The sequence below is a fragment of the Calidris pugnax genome, unplaced genomic scaffold (genome assembly GCF_001431845.1).
Source record: "Calidris pugnax isolate Ruff unplaced genomic scaffold, ASM143184v1 scaffold18, whole genome shotgun sequence".
In the NCBI taxonomy this organism is placed as follows: domain Eukaryota; kingdom Metazoa; phylum Chordata; class Aves; order Charadriiformes; family Scolopacidae; genus Calidris; species Calidris pugnax.
Genome location: NW_015090812.1, coordinates 16,667,497 through 16,687,146, shown reverse-complemented (window position 1 = coordinate 16,687,146; position 19,650 = coordinate 16,667,497). Strand labels below are relative to the sequence as shown.

At 39.6% G+C, this 19,650-nt stretch overlaps 1 protein-coding gene across 1 annotated transcript in view; it reads left to right on the top strand.

Moving 5' to 3' along the window:
* Positions 1-275: 275 nt before the first annotated feature.
* The window catches only part of TGFBR3 (transforming growth factor beta receptor III), a 104,064-nt gene continuing 84,689 nt past the window's right edge, over positions 276-19,650 (top strand). Inside the window, exon 1 of the mRNA XM_014938888.1 lies at positions 276-451. Within this exon, the coding sequence (XP_014794374.1) occupies positions 391-451 (61 nt within the window). The 5' untranslated portion in view covers positions 276-390. The remainder of the gene's footprint in view (positions 452-19,650) is intronic.

Genomic DNA, 19,650 nt, shown 5'->3' with positions numbered 1-19,650 from the left:
AGTTGACAGAAAGGACTCTGGGATTTCACTTCCAAGCAGATCACAACTTGCACAATGTGTAATATGAAAGGGCAACAGCTGCAAAGAAGTGCTGAAATACAGGGGAAAAGGGTATGAAGTGGTCAGTACCTATGGTATCTGGCAATATAAAATGCACTCCTCTAGTAATCCTTTAAGAAAGAATTGTGTTTGTCACGCTACAAGAGAGATAACTTTAAATATCCAGTAACATTTGTGTAAGTTGTATTAAAATGTACTTTTGCTTCTTTCTGTAGGCAATTAAAAGTCTGGAAGATTTGATTTCAAAACATACCACAAATTTCAAAGGAAGTAAATCTACATGAAGAGCTACAAAGGAAGTTGATTTGAGACGATACAGTGCTTGCAAAAATGTCTTCAAGTTGTGTGACTTCAGTGTTTGCTTTGATGATTTTGTGCTTTGCAGCTGCAGGTAGGTGGCATTATGTAAATCATGCATTCAGTGTAACTTATTGTATATATTCAGAATTATTGATCAAAAATACTTTTTCATGCTGGAAAAATGTAGGTCAAATAAAGTTTATATTTACGTCTAGGTTTTATATAAAACTATTGTGATCATGACTGCTGATCTGGTGATGTCAGAAACAATGCTGTTCTTATAAGAGTGTTTTCTTGCACCTTTGTTCTCCCTTAAGTCATTAAAGAACTGCAGTGGTAATGTAAATTATTTTGGTAAATTAGTTATTTATTTTAAAAAAAGGGGATTGCGTTGTGCACATACATTATGAAGGGGAAGGTTGCTATGGAAGCCTTTGGGAGCGGAAGCAGGGCAGCTCTGCCAGTGTGATGCTGTGGCCAAACTATTAGCTCTGTCAAGGGGATGGATTTATTACCCCAGGTGCAGAGTTGTGCTGGTGAAGCTGGGGTAGGATCCCTCTACAGAGGTGGGGTGAAAGGGTGTACCACCTCAGCTCAGTGCTGCCTTCAAGGTCTATAATCTGAAATTAAGTCCCAATTATTTTAGTTCCTAGAAGAAATTTCTGACAAAATCCCATAAAGGTTCATAATAGGTTACCGAGTCTGTCTATCCTTCTTGCCCTATTGGGATAAATCTCACATCAGCCATTCCTGACAGTTGTTTAATCTGTTTTAAAGTTAACTGTCAATGATGATGGTTAGTGTTACTGGAGGTCTCGTAGGTTGGGAAGATGCACTGCCATTTATGGGGATTGTGTCTGTCTTGTGTTTTGTCTTAGATAGGGATTTTTAAAACAGAGTGTTGCAATAAGTTGTGACAGAGAAAGGAAAGATCTGTAGACTTCAAGTACCTAGCTTATATTGTAGTTTCTTCAAGTGCCAAAGTGATTCTTCTTGCTATGTTTGTTTGTCAAAGTTCTTCCTGTGGTTGCAAGTGGAAGCCTCTTATGTGTCCAGCTTGCATACGGCGTGGGTCGCTGGAGAAGAGGCCAAGTGGATATACAGTCAGTCAAAATGAGGTAGTGGGAAAAGTGGACAGTGGACAGATGGCTTGCTTAAATCTGAGATGTCCTCACTGTGGAAAAGATGACCAGCTTTGGAAGAGACAGGGCTGAGCAATTAAATGTATTACAATTTGGCTTCCTTTAATCGTCAGCACGGAAAATTGTGTTGTTTCAAGCCCTCGGGCCTTGTGGGACTTTCTCCGGGGCTGACCTTCTGAAGGCATCCATCCAACATTAGTAACTTTGATTATTTAATAGTACGTGATGCTAACGTTTTGCAATAGCTTCATTACAGATGAACTTTCAGCAATACAGGGCGTGTCTGAGTGTGTCTGTGGCTTGAGCTGAGGATATGAATGCTGGTCTTGGCTGAGAATAACGATTACTTGGAGCGAATCGGAATCATTATAGATGCAGAAAAATCTACTTTAAAGAAAGTGCCAGTGTTTTAATTGATCACAACCACAATTCCATTTTGCTGCTGAGGAGATTGCTTGCCTAAGAAGTCAGCTTACCTCTTAATGCCAGCTTTAATTAAAAACCCACTAATTTAAAAGTATTGTCAAACATTGTACTACTACTAGAAAGTTATTCAGTGTTTAGAAACCTCAGCGAGTTTGTCCTGAAGTTGATTGTGGTTTTTTTGGTTTTACTCCCCAGTTCTGTTTTCCTCTGGCAGCTATTCTTGAAACAAACTCTTAAAAAGCACTATGGCCTGGGATTTGATCTGATGCTTTTTCATAAGTAGTCATAGAATGATTTTGGCTGAAAGGGACCTCTGGAAGTCTAGTCCAGCCCCCTGCTCGGAGCAGGGCTAGCTTCAAAGTTATTTCTTCTTGGAGGCAGATTATTCGCACTATCTGCATGGGAAGAAGATAGCTGAAGGGAGTAGAAAGGGTCGCAGTTTGTAAGAGGGAGGTGAGGAAGCACTATCATTGTGGTTTCTAGATGTGCCTGTCCTGTGGGTTTTGGTTTTCTTCCATGCTTTTTATTTTTCACAATAAATTCTTAATGAGAACAACTAGCTAATGTCCTTTGCAGAGTATCATGAGTACAGTAAGGTAAGAGCAGTAAAGAACTGATAGACTCTGATGAAGAAGAGAGAGAGAGAGAACCTCGGGCAGATATAATTGCAACCGAGGAAGGGCTGCTCTCTGCAGGTTATTTAGATAGAGCTTTTGCAATGTTTTTCTGTTAGTAGTCATCGAGTCCTGTTAACCCAAACAATTATGCTTTAAATGCAGGGAGTTTGTGGCTGTAGGTGAAATACATGTGGGAGCAAGCAACGTGTTCTAGTCGTGTGCAGAAAAAGCTGTGGGAGATGCCGTGTGCTATTGTCAGCGTGATGGCCAGGGTACCGCAGGCTTGGCTCTTAATTGCCAGTGTACAGAACTCAGGCTTTTTCAGTCTTGAACCATTAACGTACCAATATAAATAAAACTGAGAAGTATAAATAAAACTAAGAAGTATAAATAAAATCCCTGCGTGCCTGTGGTGAAGCCTGGGGGAGGCAGGGGGCAGCATGCCACCTCCCTAGGGTGTTGATTTTTATATATTGAGCCTTTTTCCAGCTTACTCTTTGTTTCTGAGGTAGTGAGGCTGCTGCAGGAGAGCACACCCTTCTTTTGTTTGCCAGTCCCACACTGACACTGCTATTATTGGTCTAGGTTTTGTTGCTAACTTTCCAATAACTTCAGCATTGTTATAGGTGATCTTCTAGACAGAATCTGTGTTTTATTTTGTTTGTTTTTTTATTTTCATTCTTGCTTTTTAGGGTACTAATGTGTTAAGTATATCTCAAAAATCTGAATTAGATGACATGATGCATATTGAGCATATTCATATATGTGGGCATATTCAAACCTGCACCACAAAATTGCATGTTTTTCATGCTAATAGCTTAAAGAATATACTTTACTAACTTTGCATTGAAAATGGTCTGTATAAATATTCAAAGAATATTTTTCTACCTTCTCTTACTGCTCAGATGCTTGTAGCTAAGTGCTTATCTGAATCTGATTTACTTTTAGCTTGTACACAGACTTCTTGTAAGCTCATATTTATACAGCTTCAATTGTACAGAAAAAGACTGCAAAGAAAAACTTGATTACTGTGAGATTTTTTTTCTAACCCCATGGAAAGTCCAAAGCAGGATGGAGAGGAGAACTGCTGGCAAGCTACCTGCCTGTCTGAAGGAAATATGTTTTTGAAGTGGGCTTAAACTAAGGTCTGGCAACCTGCAGTAGGAACTCCACACACTCAGAACTGCACACGCTACAGCCTTGGATAACCTCATAAGCAAGTCTGGCTTTATAGTCTTGGGAGCAAAAATATTCTGTCCTAATGTGGCTTAAATCAAAGGCTGAAACATATTTATTCTACTTGCTTGCAAATTTGTGCAGTTGGGTGCATGATGTATGTCTTGAGAAAATGTCTTGGAGGACAGCTGAAATATGTACCTACCTTAGACCCTGAGGCCAAACCTTCAACAAGATAGGTTCTTCCATGAAGGAATAGGAAAATTTTTGTAACTTGAACTTTTTTTTTCCTTTTTCTTTCCTGCCTGGAAAGGAGATAGGAGGGTGATACAGCCTGTGGATCTGCACTGTTCAAGGGTCTCATTCAGTGGTGCAAATCATTCCCGCTGCTGACAAAGCAGTGCGGCCGTGGCATCTGACACCAACCAGAACTTGCCCATGCAGCTGTGTTCTGTCCCCCTCAACTCCCCTGACATTTGGTGTTGCCTCTGCTTGCTTTGTAGACAGCTCTCTCCTTGTGATAGAGTTTCACAGTTGTGGTCAGGCTGATGGAGAGACTATAAGAATTGGATATATTGAGGAATTTTCCCATTTTCTGTAAGACAGATCTTACTGGTTTATCTGCTCACATTAGGTCTGTATCTACAGTTTTCTTTCAACAGCTCTTTATTCCCTGCCCTGCTTCTCTACTGTAATATTATCCTAGAGTGTTGGGTTGTTTTTTTTTTTCTTTTTTCCTACATACTTGTTCTTAAAAGTAATCTCAGGTTGTTCAGAGCATGTGTGCTTCATTTTCCATAAGGCTGTTTGCTTGTAAGCTAATGTATCTTTTGGATCTGTGCCCCCCAGATATGGTGGTGATGGGTGTCATGTTAATAAGCGTAACAACAGGAAGAAACAGGCCTTGTCATGACATTTTTTTTTAATTTTTTTTTTTTTAAAGAGGAACTTCCCCTGACCTTGAACACTGTGTTTCCAAAAGCAATATAGGATCCTTCAAAGTATAATAGAAAGTCCTTCCACTGGAAGGTGAAGGACGTGATCTAAAAAAAAATAAATAATACTGTGAGTCAGGCAAATTTCCTTCCTTTTTAAACAGTGTTCTCTGGGTATTTCCCAGATGTAATTAAATCGTAAGTTTTATTTTTCCTCAAAATATTTGTTGCCAGAGGTGCGGGGGTTTTTGTTTGCTTAAGTTGTGGTTAGAGGATGAGAACCAAGGGACAGAGGTTGGTTGACTCTTGAATTATTAGGACGGAAGTAAAGCACAGACTGGTTGCAACTTCTGAATGGATGGAGATTTCACTCTCCCCTTTTCCTTCAGTTCCTTCTCATCATCAGCCAACTTCTGCCTCCCTTGAAAAACCATCTGGCCCTATCCCTGTATGGTCTGCATAGTCAGTCTTCTAGAGGGCGAGATGAACCAGTTAAAGACTTGCAGGAGAAGAGTCAGTGGAGCAGAGGGCTGGATCGTGTGCTGTGCTTTGCTTGTCTTGTGTTCGTGCTGCTGACGCACTTTGGGTCGGAAAGGCTGGGAGCCCTCTGGTAGGGGCTGTGAGGGAACGGCTGTGCTCTTTTCATGAGAGCCTATCATGTTCTCAGTTCTGAGAAATATTAATTGGCAACCACTGACTAGCTTTTAAAGGTGGAAATTGTTCTAATTTAATTTTTTTTTAATCCTTTCAGCACCCTGATGGTGATGCATCTCAATGTCAGATGTTCATCTGATGGCCATGTGTCTTAATGTCAGATGTTCATCTGATAGGGAACCAAATGATCAATTCCTAACTTCATGTCAGTGAGCTTGCTGAGATAGCTTTGAGAAGCCAAAACATATATTAAAAAAAATTGATAGTTAATCTTAATTTCACACAGAAAGAAGTAAAACCTTTCAAGCAGTAAATGATGTTTCTAAGCAAGCGATTTAAATACAAAGACTGATCAAACCTGGGAAGCTAGACTAAATCTGAATTAATGTTTCTTCAGCGCTGCCATTTGGAGATCTATTCCTGTGTAAAACAGGTTTTTAACCTGGTGTTCTGTTTGTCTCTCAACCAGCTCAATTGAGCCAGATCCTGTGTCATTTCTGTGTGATTTGTGCATGAACAGTATTTTTATCTTCCAAAACCACACAAAAATTCTGAAGAACTTTGAGTGCCAGGATACAGGGAAAGGTTATGTATTTTAGAAGAGGTAATTGGAATGAGGAGATTTGCAATGGCTTGAACTCAGCAAACTGCATTTTTCCTGTATCAGCAAGGCTCTGAAGTTGCAAACGGTTGAATTTCGGCAGAGTTCTGCACCCACGTGGAGTAGAAGGATGTGTGGTTGTGGGTCCTGATTCAGCAAACAACTGAGGCTGTATCTAAGTGCTTTGCTGAACCAGAGCTTTTATCAGTAAACATGAAAGTCTGGTTCTTTGATGAAAACTGACTCTGGACAATGCCAAAGGAATTCTAAGAAATATCAAGCCCGTAGTGCAGTACTTGAATTGTATAGATGCAGGCACATGGCAGCATTACTGAGTGCCTTTGGAGGGAAGTACTCAACTGATGAAAAGTAGTTTTGTGGAAAATTGTATGGCATGGAATGATGAATGGCATTAATCCCTGTCTTTCTAAGGAAATGTATTGAAGTTTTTTTTAAAGAGAACCTTGTTTTAAGCAAGTTCTAAGCACCAGATAATTATTATATAAATACTGTGCTAAAAATAATCCTTTTGTTTTCTGAAGGGAATTGGGATTTGGGATTTTGCTTGTAGATCTTTTAATATCTTTTCTGTACTGCAGGCCCTTATTAACTCTTTCTTACCTCCTACATTTGTCATTTATCTTAAAAATAACACCAACTCTTGATCTCTTTAATAAAAAAGTGAAAAGGGTTTATTTAGTTAACTGTAGATGGTATTTTTCTCTTGCCTAATGTCAAGGAGAGGTACAGAAGTTTTCTTAACTCAAGGGTCTACAAGAGTAAAGTGGTAGGTACTGTGGGACATTCCTAAACAAATTTTTTTCTAACTCATAAGTATTTGCCCCTTAATTTTTTTTTTATGTTTTAAAATTATTCTCTCATCAAAATGACCTCAGTTGTTGATATGCTGATCCTACTTACCTTGCCTCTACAGAATAACAACTTTGTTGTCTGCTTAATTGTTTCTTTTTCTGCAAAACAATAATGTAAATTCTGTTATTTGGACTAAGCGGGGCACGTGCAAGCATCAAGCAGCACAGTTTGATCTGTTGCCACAGGAAGAATTAGGCTCCAAGGGCTCTGGCACCCCAAACGCAGCGTTCCCGAATGTGATCCTGGGGTGTCTCAACAAGAAATGAAGCATCTGCTATTACAAAAACACTTGTTATTTTCACATGAAAAATGTATTGAGTTTCTGCAAGTCTTTTTCTTTTATAAGCTTTTTCTGCTGAAATACATTTGCATGAATCAACCCTATTGTTTTATTACTGGTTTTGTTATAGCGTAGAGAAAATATAGGGACCAAATATATTTCTTTTCAAAGAGATGAAATAATTTCATCCTCTGCTAGCTAATGACAATAAAAGGAACTGAAGTCCCTCAGGCTGTAAGTCATAGGAGAGATGAATTTGGAGTGAAAAATAATATATTTAGCGCAAAGACTCTGTGCCATGTTTCATTACCTGAAGGCATTGAATTGGATTCCTCTTTGGTGTAAACTTGTTTTAACTCAATGGAATTTCACCAAGGATAAATTTTGACCCCAGGTGACAAAAGCAAAGGTTTTTAATAATTCCATAAAGTACAGCTGCTTCCAGCACAGTATGCTTTTCTTCATATTTTTAAGTGTACTTTGTAAAAGATGGAGCTATTGTTCCCTTATTTGGCAGCTACTACACTGTGAGACTTACTAATAGGCAGTTAATAAAAAAGGGATTTTACCTGTCAGGGATGGAAAGAACTAAACTGAAAATGTCATTAATTATTGGAAGTAGTGGATAGAAGATGTAACAAATAAAGGAATTCAGGGTTAGGTGGTGAAGACATTTGTAAGGTTGGTTGCTGCTTTACCTCTTCAGCAAAAGGTTTACTATCCTGTGGAACAGGTTGGGTGTTTTTGGTGTTGGTTTTTTTTGTTCTTGTTTTGTTTTTACATTTTTAATGAATTGAATTTACTTAACACTTGCAGCCAAGAGTGGGTGAAGAATTGTTTTTGTGGTTACCTTCACTTCTTGTCCCCTTTTCTTTACTTCTTAGATCTCCAAATTTGCCTTGTGTCTGAAAAGAATGCAATTTATTTTGGAATAAACAGAATTTTTCTTTAAATTATTAATTCCCATTTAAATGGAGCAGTGAAACATATGCCCTACTAGAGATTCCCCTCAAGCTATTTTGATTCAAGCTACTAAGTCAAGCTGACATTTTTTCTTTCACATGATCATGTGCCTTTCATTAATGTGTAAAATTTGGGGGGGCTAAATGGCCACTTAACATCACAACGTCATGGTGGTTCCTCAGGCCTGGGCAACAGTATGAAGGTGAGTAAACACGAAAAGATTATTGGAAAATGTAGCTTGTCCTGGTTCAGTTCTCACTTTAGGGATTGCTTTAAGAAAATCTGGAGGAGAAGCTTACAGTGATGGCCACACATGGTGTGCATTTGTGTGTGTGTGCTTAGTCCTAATGGGCAGTTCCTGGTTACTCTTGGAAAAATCTGCTCTGAAGCATACATAAAACCTCTGAGTGGCTCAGGGTTCTGCTGGGCAGGTGTGCTGCCTGCTCTGCTGTGTCTGAGGACCGTGGTGGAGTCTTCTCCTGCCCACTGACTGCCATGCACTTCTAATACAGCCGACACACAGCTGCCCTGTGGGACTCACCGTGTTCATCCTGTGTGGTGACCAAATATAAGTGCCTGCGCCCAAAGGACAAGGGTGAAGTGAGTTAAAGGCTGTCAGAGTGATTCTTTCTGGCTGTGGCCTGTCCACAGCCGTGAGCAGGGTCTCCTGGAGAAGAGCACAGCAGTGGCTGTGCCACCAGCTGGATCAATTGTTTATGTGGGGTCCCAGTGGCCTGATGGCCTTAGGTATATTAAACGCGTAGGACTAACCTATGAGCCTCAGCTTTTGCCTGAAAGATGAAAGGCTTGTATCTGGATTAATGACTTTCTCTGTGATCTCGAAACAAGTTATTTCATCTCTCAATCTTGGTCTCTTGATATGTAAAACAGATACGTTCTGCCCCCTCCTCTTCCACGCAGGACTGTTTGAAGGACTGAGGTAATAGCTTTAAAGTACTTGGATCACATCGGTGCTAACTGCTGTTATCTTGTTAATTCTTCAAAACTTCCCCCCTTTTTGGAAGCATGAAAATGGCAAAGCTTTTATTTAAAGGTCTGTCAGACTTTTTGCCTGCCTTGCTTGTTGTTTAGACTAATGGATGCTGAACTGCAGAAGTTCTTTGTGATCTCGGATGAGGAACAAGCTGGTTGAAGTTTTGGCAAGTCATAAATTAGTTATGATGTCCTGAGGAGTGTCTTTACTGATAGAGCTGCTTCTCTTTTCTCTTTCTTCTCCTGCCATGCTAACCCTTAATTTTAAAAAATAAAAAAATCACTAATTTTACAGGAAGTAGAATCAGTCATACTCAGAGCAAGGGGGTGGGAAATAGGAGACCACTCTTACTTTGCTGTAGGCAAAAGGATTTTCAAGTGAAATGTGGCTCTTGCATCATTAGAAGAAGGCTTTCAACAGCAGGTAGGACTACATTACATCCCATGCATAGTTTGAACAACATGTTAGAAGTTTAATATGTGGCTTCAGTTTCTCCTACCGGGGCAGCTTCACCTTTGGAGATGATTTGTTCAACTATGCAAAACTTGTCAGTTTTCTGTATTTTCTGCTTTGAAATATGAGATCAGTCTGACCAAATTTCCTTTTATATAGCACTAATGAATTCAAAGCAGTAATTAATTGTTCTATGGGATATTTGCACCTCCAAACTGAAAAAGTAATAGGCTAATGAGAAAATTGGCAAGAAAACTGTTCAGAGATTACCCTGGATATTACTTGCCTCAGGTGCTTTCTGGAAGTAGGCCAGCAGTAGTTGTTTTTCTTGCTGAAATAGTGCTCATGGCCATATTGTTCACTGTATTCGCTTTCATTCTCCCAGCTAATGTTTGATCTCTGTGATAAAATGTATAATCACAGATGGAAGTAAGAACTAAAATATGCATCATAGGAAGGACTCCTTGAGGTTTTTTGAAAAGATTGCAGTTGGCTAAACTGTTACACCTAGGCAAATGCTCCTTCACTGTGTCTTGTTAAAAGGCCAGCTAACTGACTTTAGTCATAGTCTCAATTGCAAGAAAAAAAAATGCTCAGAATAAGGAGTGCTTCATGCCAGTAACAGAAAAATAAAAGCAATCCTGAAAAAGACCCTGTTCTGTTGCTTGTGAATTCTCTTGAAATCTGTTCTCTTTTCTTTTTTGAAATTAGCGAAGCCTTTTTTTTTTTTTTTAAAGCAATTTCATGCCCAAAGCTAAACAATGTTTAAGACACTCTGTGATGGTTGATTTTAAATAAAAGAATTTTAAAAACTAAAGTTACTTAATTCTGGGTCTCTGTTACATTTACTAGATCTCAAAAGTACGTTTGCAGCAAGAAGCCTGTGAGTATGTCAGCTCTTATGAATACCAGACTGAACTTCAATTTTATTGATATGATTCAGGAGAAAAGAATTCTAATGAAACAGTTCTGAGTATTGAGCTGCTTAATGGTGGTGTTAAAATCTTCCTGTACGTGGACATAACCTGATCAGCTAACTCTTCTGTTTGTTTAAACATCACACAAGCACTACACAAAAGTATCCAGCAAAAAAATAATTGCCTAAGACATTTCAAGTAAAGGTTGCTAACAAAGAACTTTTTTTTTCTGCCTCAAGGAGTCCTAGAATGTAGCTTTCCTTTTTCTCCAGAGAATTAATAATGCAGTTAAGATGATTTTATAGGTCAAGCGTTCATGTATCTGTCTGTGATTTGACAAGATTGCTCAAAGAAAAAGTAGAGTGAAATTGGGATTTATTAGAAGGATTTCTGAGCAATGAATCAATGCTTTTTTGGCCTAGTGGACTGGATTAATTTAATTAGAGCAATAAACATTCTTTGTTGTAGTTGACTGAACTAATTAAGTGGGTTCAGTTCTGATACCTGTGCTGTCTCCTTGTTCCAATTGCTTTCATTAAATTTTTGATAGGAGCAACGCTCTGTCCAGTAGATCTGATTTTTCTCTAGTGTTCCTCGGTGCCAACCTGTCGCAGTGCTCCCTGGTGGGGTCCCTTGCTGGAATGTTTCTCTGGGGATTCAAGCCCCCTGTAACTGGAAAGGGTTCATGTTTGGACCATAACTTTCTGCACAGAGTCACTACATTTTCTGCCCTTTAATCCTGTTCTAAACCAGTCAATAGGTGTCTGATCCTGATGTGGTCGTATAACATTATGTCTCTAGAACAATTTTATTGCAGAAGTTCTAGAGCAGTGCAGCACAGCTCCATCTTCCTTAATGAAATTAATCCTAGGTTTCATGCCCTGAAGTGGTAACAATACAGTTCATAGAATGGTTAGAGTTGGAAGGGACCTTAAAGATCATCTAGTTCCAACCACCTTGCCATGGACAGGGACACCTCCCACTAGACCAGGTTGCTCAAAGCCCCATCCAGCCTGGCCTTGAACACCTCCAGGGATGGGGCATCCACAGCGTCTCTGGGCAACCTGTTCCAGTGGCTCACCACCCTCACAGTAAAGAATTTCTTCCTAATATCTAACCAAAACTTACCCTCTTTCATTTTAAAATCGTTATCCCTCATCCCATTGCTGTCTTTCCTGTAAGTACTGGAAGGCTGCTATAAGGCCTTTCTGGAGCCTTCTCTTCTCCAGGCTGAACAACCCCAACTCTGTCGGTCCTCATGGGAGAGGTGCTTCAGCCCTTTGATCATCTTCATGGCCCTCCTCTGGAATCTCTCCAACAGGTCCATGTCCTTCCTATGTTGAGGGGCCCAGGGCTGGACACAGTACTCCAGTGGGGTCTCACAACAGTGGAGTAGAGGGGCGGAATCACCTCCCTCAACCAGCTGTCCTGGGCTGAAGTCTTTTGATATTCCTCCTCTGTTTGTGATACATGGGTTTGTTTGCTTTTTCTTCCCATCCAGTTGTTAGGTCCTCCACACTAGTTTGTTAAATAGGCCGTCACCAGCGTAGTTGGAGAGAGATTTAGTGGAAACCTGCTGTGCGAGGGCTGTAGTGCCAGTGAAGGGACTCGCGCCATTGCTCACTTCCAGTGGGTCCCTGCAGTGAGTGCGATGCTCTCTGCTCCCCCCTTCCTAATACCTTGCTGTAACTGTCTGTATCCAAGATGTGTACTGGTATGTTTTCTTAGTTAGGGTGATCTCATCACTAATGAGTATTTGATGCCTTTGTAATGCTCCTAATATACACATAGAGCAGCTGGCACGGACTGTTTAAACAACCATCCTTGTAATCTCCTGGATAATCTCAAAGACCATTTAAATGCAACAGTGCAGTTCCATTGGAAGCTTTTAATATAAACATATTTTTTTTCAGGCAACGGCGTAACAATATTTTGTGGGTTATGTATGGGGTCTCTCCTTGCATTTGTGGTGAATGAAAACTGCAGTTGACCGTCCTAGGTAGTTAAAGAAACTGTTAATGTTTATGTTAAGGGCAGTTAAAGAATTGCTGAATGAGAGTACACTTCTGTGCTTTATTTCTGAATATATTTGATTAGTTACTGCGGCCTTGTTATCCAGAGAAAAGGGGATTTGTACTCAACAAGAACTTTGTTCTTCTTTTCTAGCCAAGCTTGTGGCACTGGTAGGGCTGAGAGTAGTGGGACTGTTAAACTGCTCTACCTTGTTTCTCTCTTACTATGGGTCAGGTCTGTGTTGACGTTGGGGGTATCTATTTTTCAGTTGTTTGTATCCCATTAGAAAATGTTGGTACCGCTCTTCAGTTGGTACCGCTCTTTTGGGGAGGGGGGGAGGTTTAAAGAAGGGATACTCAGGCTTATACTTAACCAAGTAACTTCCCTTGCAGTGTAATGTTAAGACTGTCCCTGCGTTGTACAGCCAGAAAATTATCACAAATCTCTTGAGATGTTAGTAAAATAATGGGTGTTAACTTCATTGAAGGGAATGGAAGTTTAACCACTGGTAGGAAGAACAAGTTTCAGCCTGGCTCCTGTGTGCCTTCGTGAGAGCTTTTGAAGTCCTAGAAGAGCGGTTGGTTTTCCCTGCACCTTTGTGATTGCTAGAGCAAACACAGGGACCTTTGAAGGTGAGTGGCAGGGGTAGTGGAGTGTCCCTTTTTTGCAGCAGCTCATGTTTGTACTAGATCAAAACCAAATTTCCTCTTACAGAAGTAGTGTATCTAAGTATTGCTCAAGTATTTTGAGTAACTTGATCTGTCGTTCACCTGGTGGCACAGTTAGACATCAGCCACCAAGTAAAACATCTGTCAGAATTGGAGCATGTGGTAACAAAATGATTTGATTTACTGGCATAGCTACACCTCCTTACTTAAAAGTATGCAAAAAGCTGACAGAAACACTATTTTGTTCGTGTAACTGATGTAACTGTACCCATGAGAAGGGTTTGCTAATTTAGCAGAGTTTCCAACAGTGATATACAATACATCATGGAAAGGAAATGCACCATTGTACAATGCAATGTTGAAACTTGCATGCTTTTCCTATTAAAATTGCTAAATAAATGAGAGGCAGCAGTCCTTGTCAGGACAGTGAGCTGGAACCCTTCACACTCAGTGCATTATGTTACAGTGCTAGTAAGTGAAAGCCTGAATCATCTAGGTATATCTAAACCCTACCAAGCAATATGAAAAAAAATATTAGTGATTTAACCAGGCCCTGGATTAGGTTCTTTGTCTGTTTGGTTTTTTTGTTTGTATTAAAATGCCATTTATTCAATATTCACTTTTTGTCAGCTGGGAAAGACAGTCCCAAGTTCTTGTTTTTTCTTCAAAATCAAAACCTGATGTTACCCCCTAATTATGGATACACTGAAATAGGTCATTTGGATGTTATTTTCTTCTACAAAAATAATAGTGATAATTAAAAAAAGAAAAATCTAGGTGAGACACATAAAAGTCTGAAGGTGACCACTGCTAGAAATTCCAGCAAAACATTTTACTGTACAAACTGCCACCACCAAGTACTGACTCAATGATAGCTTTTACGTGTACCGCTAATGTTTAGCAGGAAGAGATATTACTCATTTTATTTAATGCCCTTTCTGGGCAACTGTTTCAAAGCTTGCAAAGCCTGTATAAGGCCCCACAGACTGCTGACTCCACTGCGAAGTTATTTTACATCTAGTAAGTTCCAGGATATTGTGACTGTTTTCTAAATAACACTATCCTTTACTGATTGTACTTGAAAACAAAGTTATGCTGTTCTACGTGTTGCCAAGTCACTCTGAAAGTCTCTCACTGTAAGGTTTCTCACTGCTTACCCCGTATGTAGGGATGGGCCATCGGTTTGTCTTTTTGTTGGAAGGGAAAAGCTCGCTGAGGTATCTGTTTCCAGTTAAGTCATGTGGCAAGAAAGCTTCTGTGATCTTGCAGCACGAACATCCTCAGGCTTTTACTTTTAGTTAATATTTTGTGGTTAGTTTTTGCAGAATTTACCTGCTTTTTTTTTTTTCTTTTCCCTGAAGTCTTGTTTGTTTGATTGTTCGAAAAAGAGCATCTAGATTTTTTTTGTGTACTGGAACAGACAATGAATTTTACTCCACGGCTGGCTGTTGGTTCCCTGTGTGAGTCCCTGCCGTCTGTAGCGTCAAGGAGGCTCTTGCCTTCTTCAGGCAAGCCCTTAAACAGGAGTTGAACCCTTGCCATACAGGGAGATGGATTTCGGCAGCCATGGGGTCTCTGCAAGGGAAGTACTTCAGATGTGTGTGTGAACATTTTTATATTTTTGTGAAACCTGAATCGGCCCTGAGGTTCCCTGAGACTTTTTTCTGGGCAGCAGTGATACTAAGACACATGTCTTATAAAGGCTATGTTAGCACTGGGCACAAATGACTTATTTCCTGAGTTAAAACTCCTTTCCCCAACTTCGTTATTTATGTGAACATTTCTCTTTTAGGTGACAACTATATTGCATTCACTTTGGAAGTAACATTTGTTGCCTTTGAATGGTTTAGCAGAACTCCAAGGTGTTGGGACAGATGTAGAGACACCAGTTTTTCCTTCTTTCTCCCACAAGTCTCTAGAGATCCAGGGACTCCTGCTCAAGTGCCAATTAAGTGTTGTGTTTCTTTAAAGAAATGCGTCCAACGTTTCTCACAGGTGACCCCTTTTAAAAAAAAAAAAAAAAAAAAAAGTCAATAAAAGATTATTTGAGGCGAGGAGCCATTGTGACTTCATATGGAGGCCATCTCGGTTCTGCTTTTATATCTGATGCTCGCCTGGGAGTATACGCTGTACTTGTGTCCTGGGCTTGAATTGTTTTCAACTTATTAATAGTTTTGAAAATGCGTTTAGCAGTTAACTGCCAATGTGCATGCTCTTTTTGGTTACAGCTAACAAGCAGCTGGTCAGTACATTAACAAAATGTGTATTTGGTTAACTCTTGTAGAACCACATCTCTGCGTTTCTTCAAATGTCCTTGTCAGAACTATATGGGGAGAAATCCAGTAGGATAAAACAAAAGGCACACGCTTAATAAGGGAAGAAATGAGCAGAAGGAACTCAAGGAGGAGAAAATCTTTCTGTATTTTGGAAGGGAAGAAGGGGTACAACAAGCAGGGCATGAGTTGTCTCCTGTATAGGAAGAAGATGGATGAGTGCTAGTGGTTAGTTGAAACTCTTAAACAAAACTTTACCTCAAGGGAAATGGAAAGAGAGACATTAGTTAGTAATTTATTTAAGAGCTCTGGCTGATGTTGCAGATAGTCTTTTGAGAGATATTTCTTAAGTGAGCAACTTTACCTTTTCGTTGAGAATGATTTTGTTTTGCTGTGGGGTTTGTTTAATTTCTGGTGGACGTCTAGAGAGCAGAGGAAGAACCTCTAGGGTACTAGTTAGTATTTTATTTTACAATTGAATTTATATTCTTTTATGGTTACTTTAACAGTTTTGAAAATCTCATGACTGGACTCATTCTGTCAAAATTTACATATTAGATAGTGGAAATCATGCCTGTTGAGTGATGAGCCTTTTTCTTTTCAGTGAAGAAGAGGCGCAAGTATAGGGTATATACGGCCAAATCTTTTTACATGTGGCTGCCATCTGTGTGAGCTAAATTGCTCCCTATGAATCAGGCGTACAATATGCATGCTCTCTGTTCTGTATAAAGATCTGCTCCCAAGTTGTTTAGAGTCATCCTTTCTCACTCTCCATTTAGTCCTTTCTCTGGCAAATCTCCCATGGACCTCATCTGGATTCTTGCCTGATTAAGGACTAAGAGCTTGACCCTGTGAGATAATAAAAAACCAGCATCCCCACAAGAATCTACAGATTTCAATGGGAGTTGAAGGCGGTATGTGCTGCTAAAGTGTTCAGCATGTATGCTGGGTTTAAGGTAATGATTTCAGGACTTGGCTGTGTTACAGTATACATACTTGCTGGCCCTAACTTGATTAAGCTGCAAGTATATTACCATGATTTGAATCCTCTATGGAAAGGAAAACACGTGGTCTCTCTGTGGATTTTGTGGCTTATTTAGAATGAATTTTCATTTTCTAAATGTGTATATTAAGATGTTCCTCACCAGAAAATTCCAGTTTATTGGTACTCGTATTCCTTTGGAGCTGTTTTCCTAAAAACAGGGATCCAAGAGAGCAGATTCCTTTGGGAAGTGGAGGCCATGAAATTGTAAGATCTAGGAAGGCTTGTGACTTTGACTCTTAGAGCACACAGCCTTCCAAAGTGATTCACCGTTTCCTTAAAAGATTCTGGTATCTCCAAGTTTTCGTTAAAACAAAGAAACACAAAGCTAATTATCACATCCCGGAAGAAAACACATTACAGAATTAGGCCATATAATGAGATAATGAGCACAGTTGGGTAGTGACCTTCAGCTGTTTGTGTGCATAATGCCCCTTAGACTTTATTTTCACAGAGCAGACTACCCAAACCCAAGGCTTCTCATTTAAATAAGACAAACAGAACTCCCACAGAATCTCACAGTTTAGTAGGGGGAAAGAAGTATTGAAATTCTCACACAATCCCCAAATTAGCTTTTAATTAAAAAGCAGGTAAGTGTATAGCACAGTTTAACTTGCAAATAGTTTCTGACATAAGAAAGAATTTGTTTATTCATGTTGTAATGCTGCTTAAAGGTTTCTCTCTGAATGCTGTTGTGCCTAGGCATAAGGAGAAGTCTGAAACTCAATTTGGAGGTATAACCCTTCAAAGACAAAAGTTTATTGAGTTGAAGGCTACAGTGTGGCTACAGGTTGTATAGCAAGAAAATCACTTTGTATCGAAAAGCAAATCACAAACGTACGTAGTATTTCATTAAAGCAACATTTGTTGAAAATGTAGATATATTTTTCACCTAAATGACTAGGTAGCTTTTTTGGAGGTAAAGGTCTTTCAGTCTTTCAAGAGTGGTATTTATTTTCTTTTTTTATAAAAACATTTTTTGGTGCATAACATCTTTTTTCTTTTTTTTTTTTCCTCCACTGTAATTGGCTTCATACAAGATTCATGGGGTTGGGTTATACTGTGATTGGCGCATGGTAGTATCTGGTCAAATAAGATAACACTTGTGTGTTAAAACATGTCAAGCTTGTTATCTCCCTGCAAGATGGACTTCTGTTGTGATGACCTAGTGACGTGTAGTGTTTATGATGAGAGGAATAGCTGAGCTTGAGTGCTTTTAAGTCGAGCAGAATGGATATCCTTTTGCAAAGATCCAAGTGATGCCTGCCCCAAAGAGATTATGATGGCAAAAAAGGTCTAAAACAAAGACTGACAAAGGTGTTCTTCAACATGCAGCAGAGAGTACAAGGTGATGATATCAAACAATAAATTTGTGGTCATTTAACTTTTATTGTAGAGGCTTAAGGAGGTAAATATGGGGTTTGACTGAGAAGAGATGTGAGAAACTGTGGAAAGAAAGAGTAGAAGGCAAAGACCGTGAAGGAAAGAATTGGAGGCAGTAAAATGTAATTTCGTTATCAAATCAATATCGTATAGTTCATGGATATCACTGATACATGGGGTAGAGCAGGAAGGAGGAGGCATAAGGACTTCGCCCCTACCTTTAAATGCCTTCGTCTGGCTTCAGCTGGGGAGGTCCTCTGTGTCCCCAAGCCCCTGTGGAAAGGAGCTGGTGGGATTTCAGTGCCTGGAAGGGGAGGGAGCATGAGCTTCTGTGTCTTGCTTCTCCTGGCAACTGATACAAAATAATCTTCACAGTCCCAATTTTCCTTAAATAATTCTGAGGTTTTAATTTCAGTAGGGTTTGTGAGTCTCTGTTGTTTCCCTTTGAGGGCTGGCGTTGTGTTTCATGGCTGGACTGGTACGTTGAGGTGAGGGGAAGATCGGGGAGGGCATGGGAAGTACACTGTACAGTGGCACTTTGGCCAGGTGTAGTATGGTTATGTACTCCCACTGTCAGTTTCTCTTCCATTAAGTGTGTTTAACAATATACTTTTTTCTTAAGAAGGGAAGAAGTGAGTAACTGTTAAGTGGTGTTTTTTGTGTGAAGCATTCAAAGAGAACATGCTGTGTTAGGTAAATAGGGTTAATTTGAAGTCTCTCTTAAAAGGTATCAAGTTATTTGCCTAAGGACAAGCTCATTTTTTCAACTGCTAAATTTCTTTTGCCCTATAAATTAGTGGTAGTAATGTTAACAGGTTATAAAAGGGGGAAATGGAGTCATGTTAGTGCAAAGCTGCCCTTTAAATGATGGTTACATATTTGGGAAACCTGCATCAGTTTTGCTGAATCCAACCATTTCAAAAGTCTCAGATCCTTGACTGTTTGAAAATAGTCTGAAAAATATTTGTCTAGGCTTATAGATAGACTTGGCATTTCTGGTTTAGGTCATCCTGCTTCGAGATAACTTCACTGTGATGATGGCAACATGGGCTGAGGTGGAATGGCCTGTGGACTAGGGGAGGGCTGTTGGTTGTTTTTCACACTTCAGTATGAGCTTAACAGCTGAGTTTAATATGTAACATCACACTTTAAACAGAGCTGTTTTCAGAGTGTGGTGTAGGCACTGAGCTTGTTAATGTTCAGGTATTGTTTCTGTTGTTTCTGGTCAGCCTTTTTGTGTGGAGGTTCAAAACAGGGATTTCTTAAGCCACTTGATCTCTGCACTTGTATTCCACTCATCCTGTTGAGTCAGCCTTATTTAAGAGGACAAAGATCACTTTCTTCCAGTTTTGGGAGGAAAAAACAGAGACGGTTTCTGCTTCTCATAGCTATAATCCAAAAGCAGTTGGCTTGAAGAGCAGATCTATTTATTTAATTGTCTTAATATTGACAGTTTCACAGAAGCAGCAGCTTCTGATTAGAAAAAACATTCCTTTAGTCTGGACAGATATTGTGGCCAGCAAACAAACCTCTGGATGTTATTGATGAGAAGGTGCCTTGTTGGGTTTGTTTTCTTGTTTGTTTGTGTTTTTTCTTTTTAAAAGAAAGCTTTTTTATGTTTAAAGACCATAGATACAGCTGCTTATGATTAGATGGTTTCAGAGCTGGTCTGAATCGGAGGTCATTTTCCTCCAATAGAAGGCTTTTTCCTCCTTTGAGGCAACAAGCTGAGTATCAAGTCATTCTGCACAATAAAAACCAATAATGGAAAGGGATTTGAATTTTGTCATTCAGATTCTGTGTTGATCTGACAAATGGTTGCTCCTCTTTATCTGGAAAAAGTTCAGTGAGTGCAGGGCAAGACAGCATTTCATACTGAT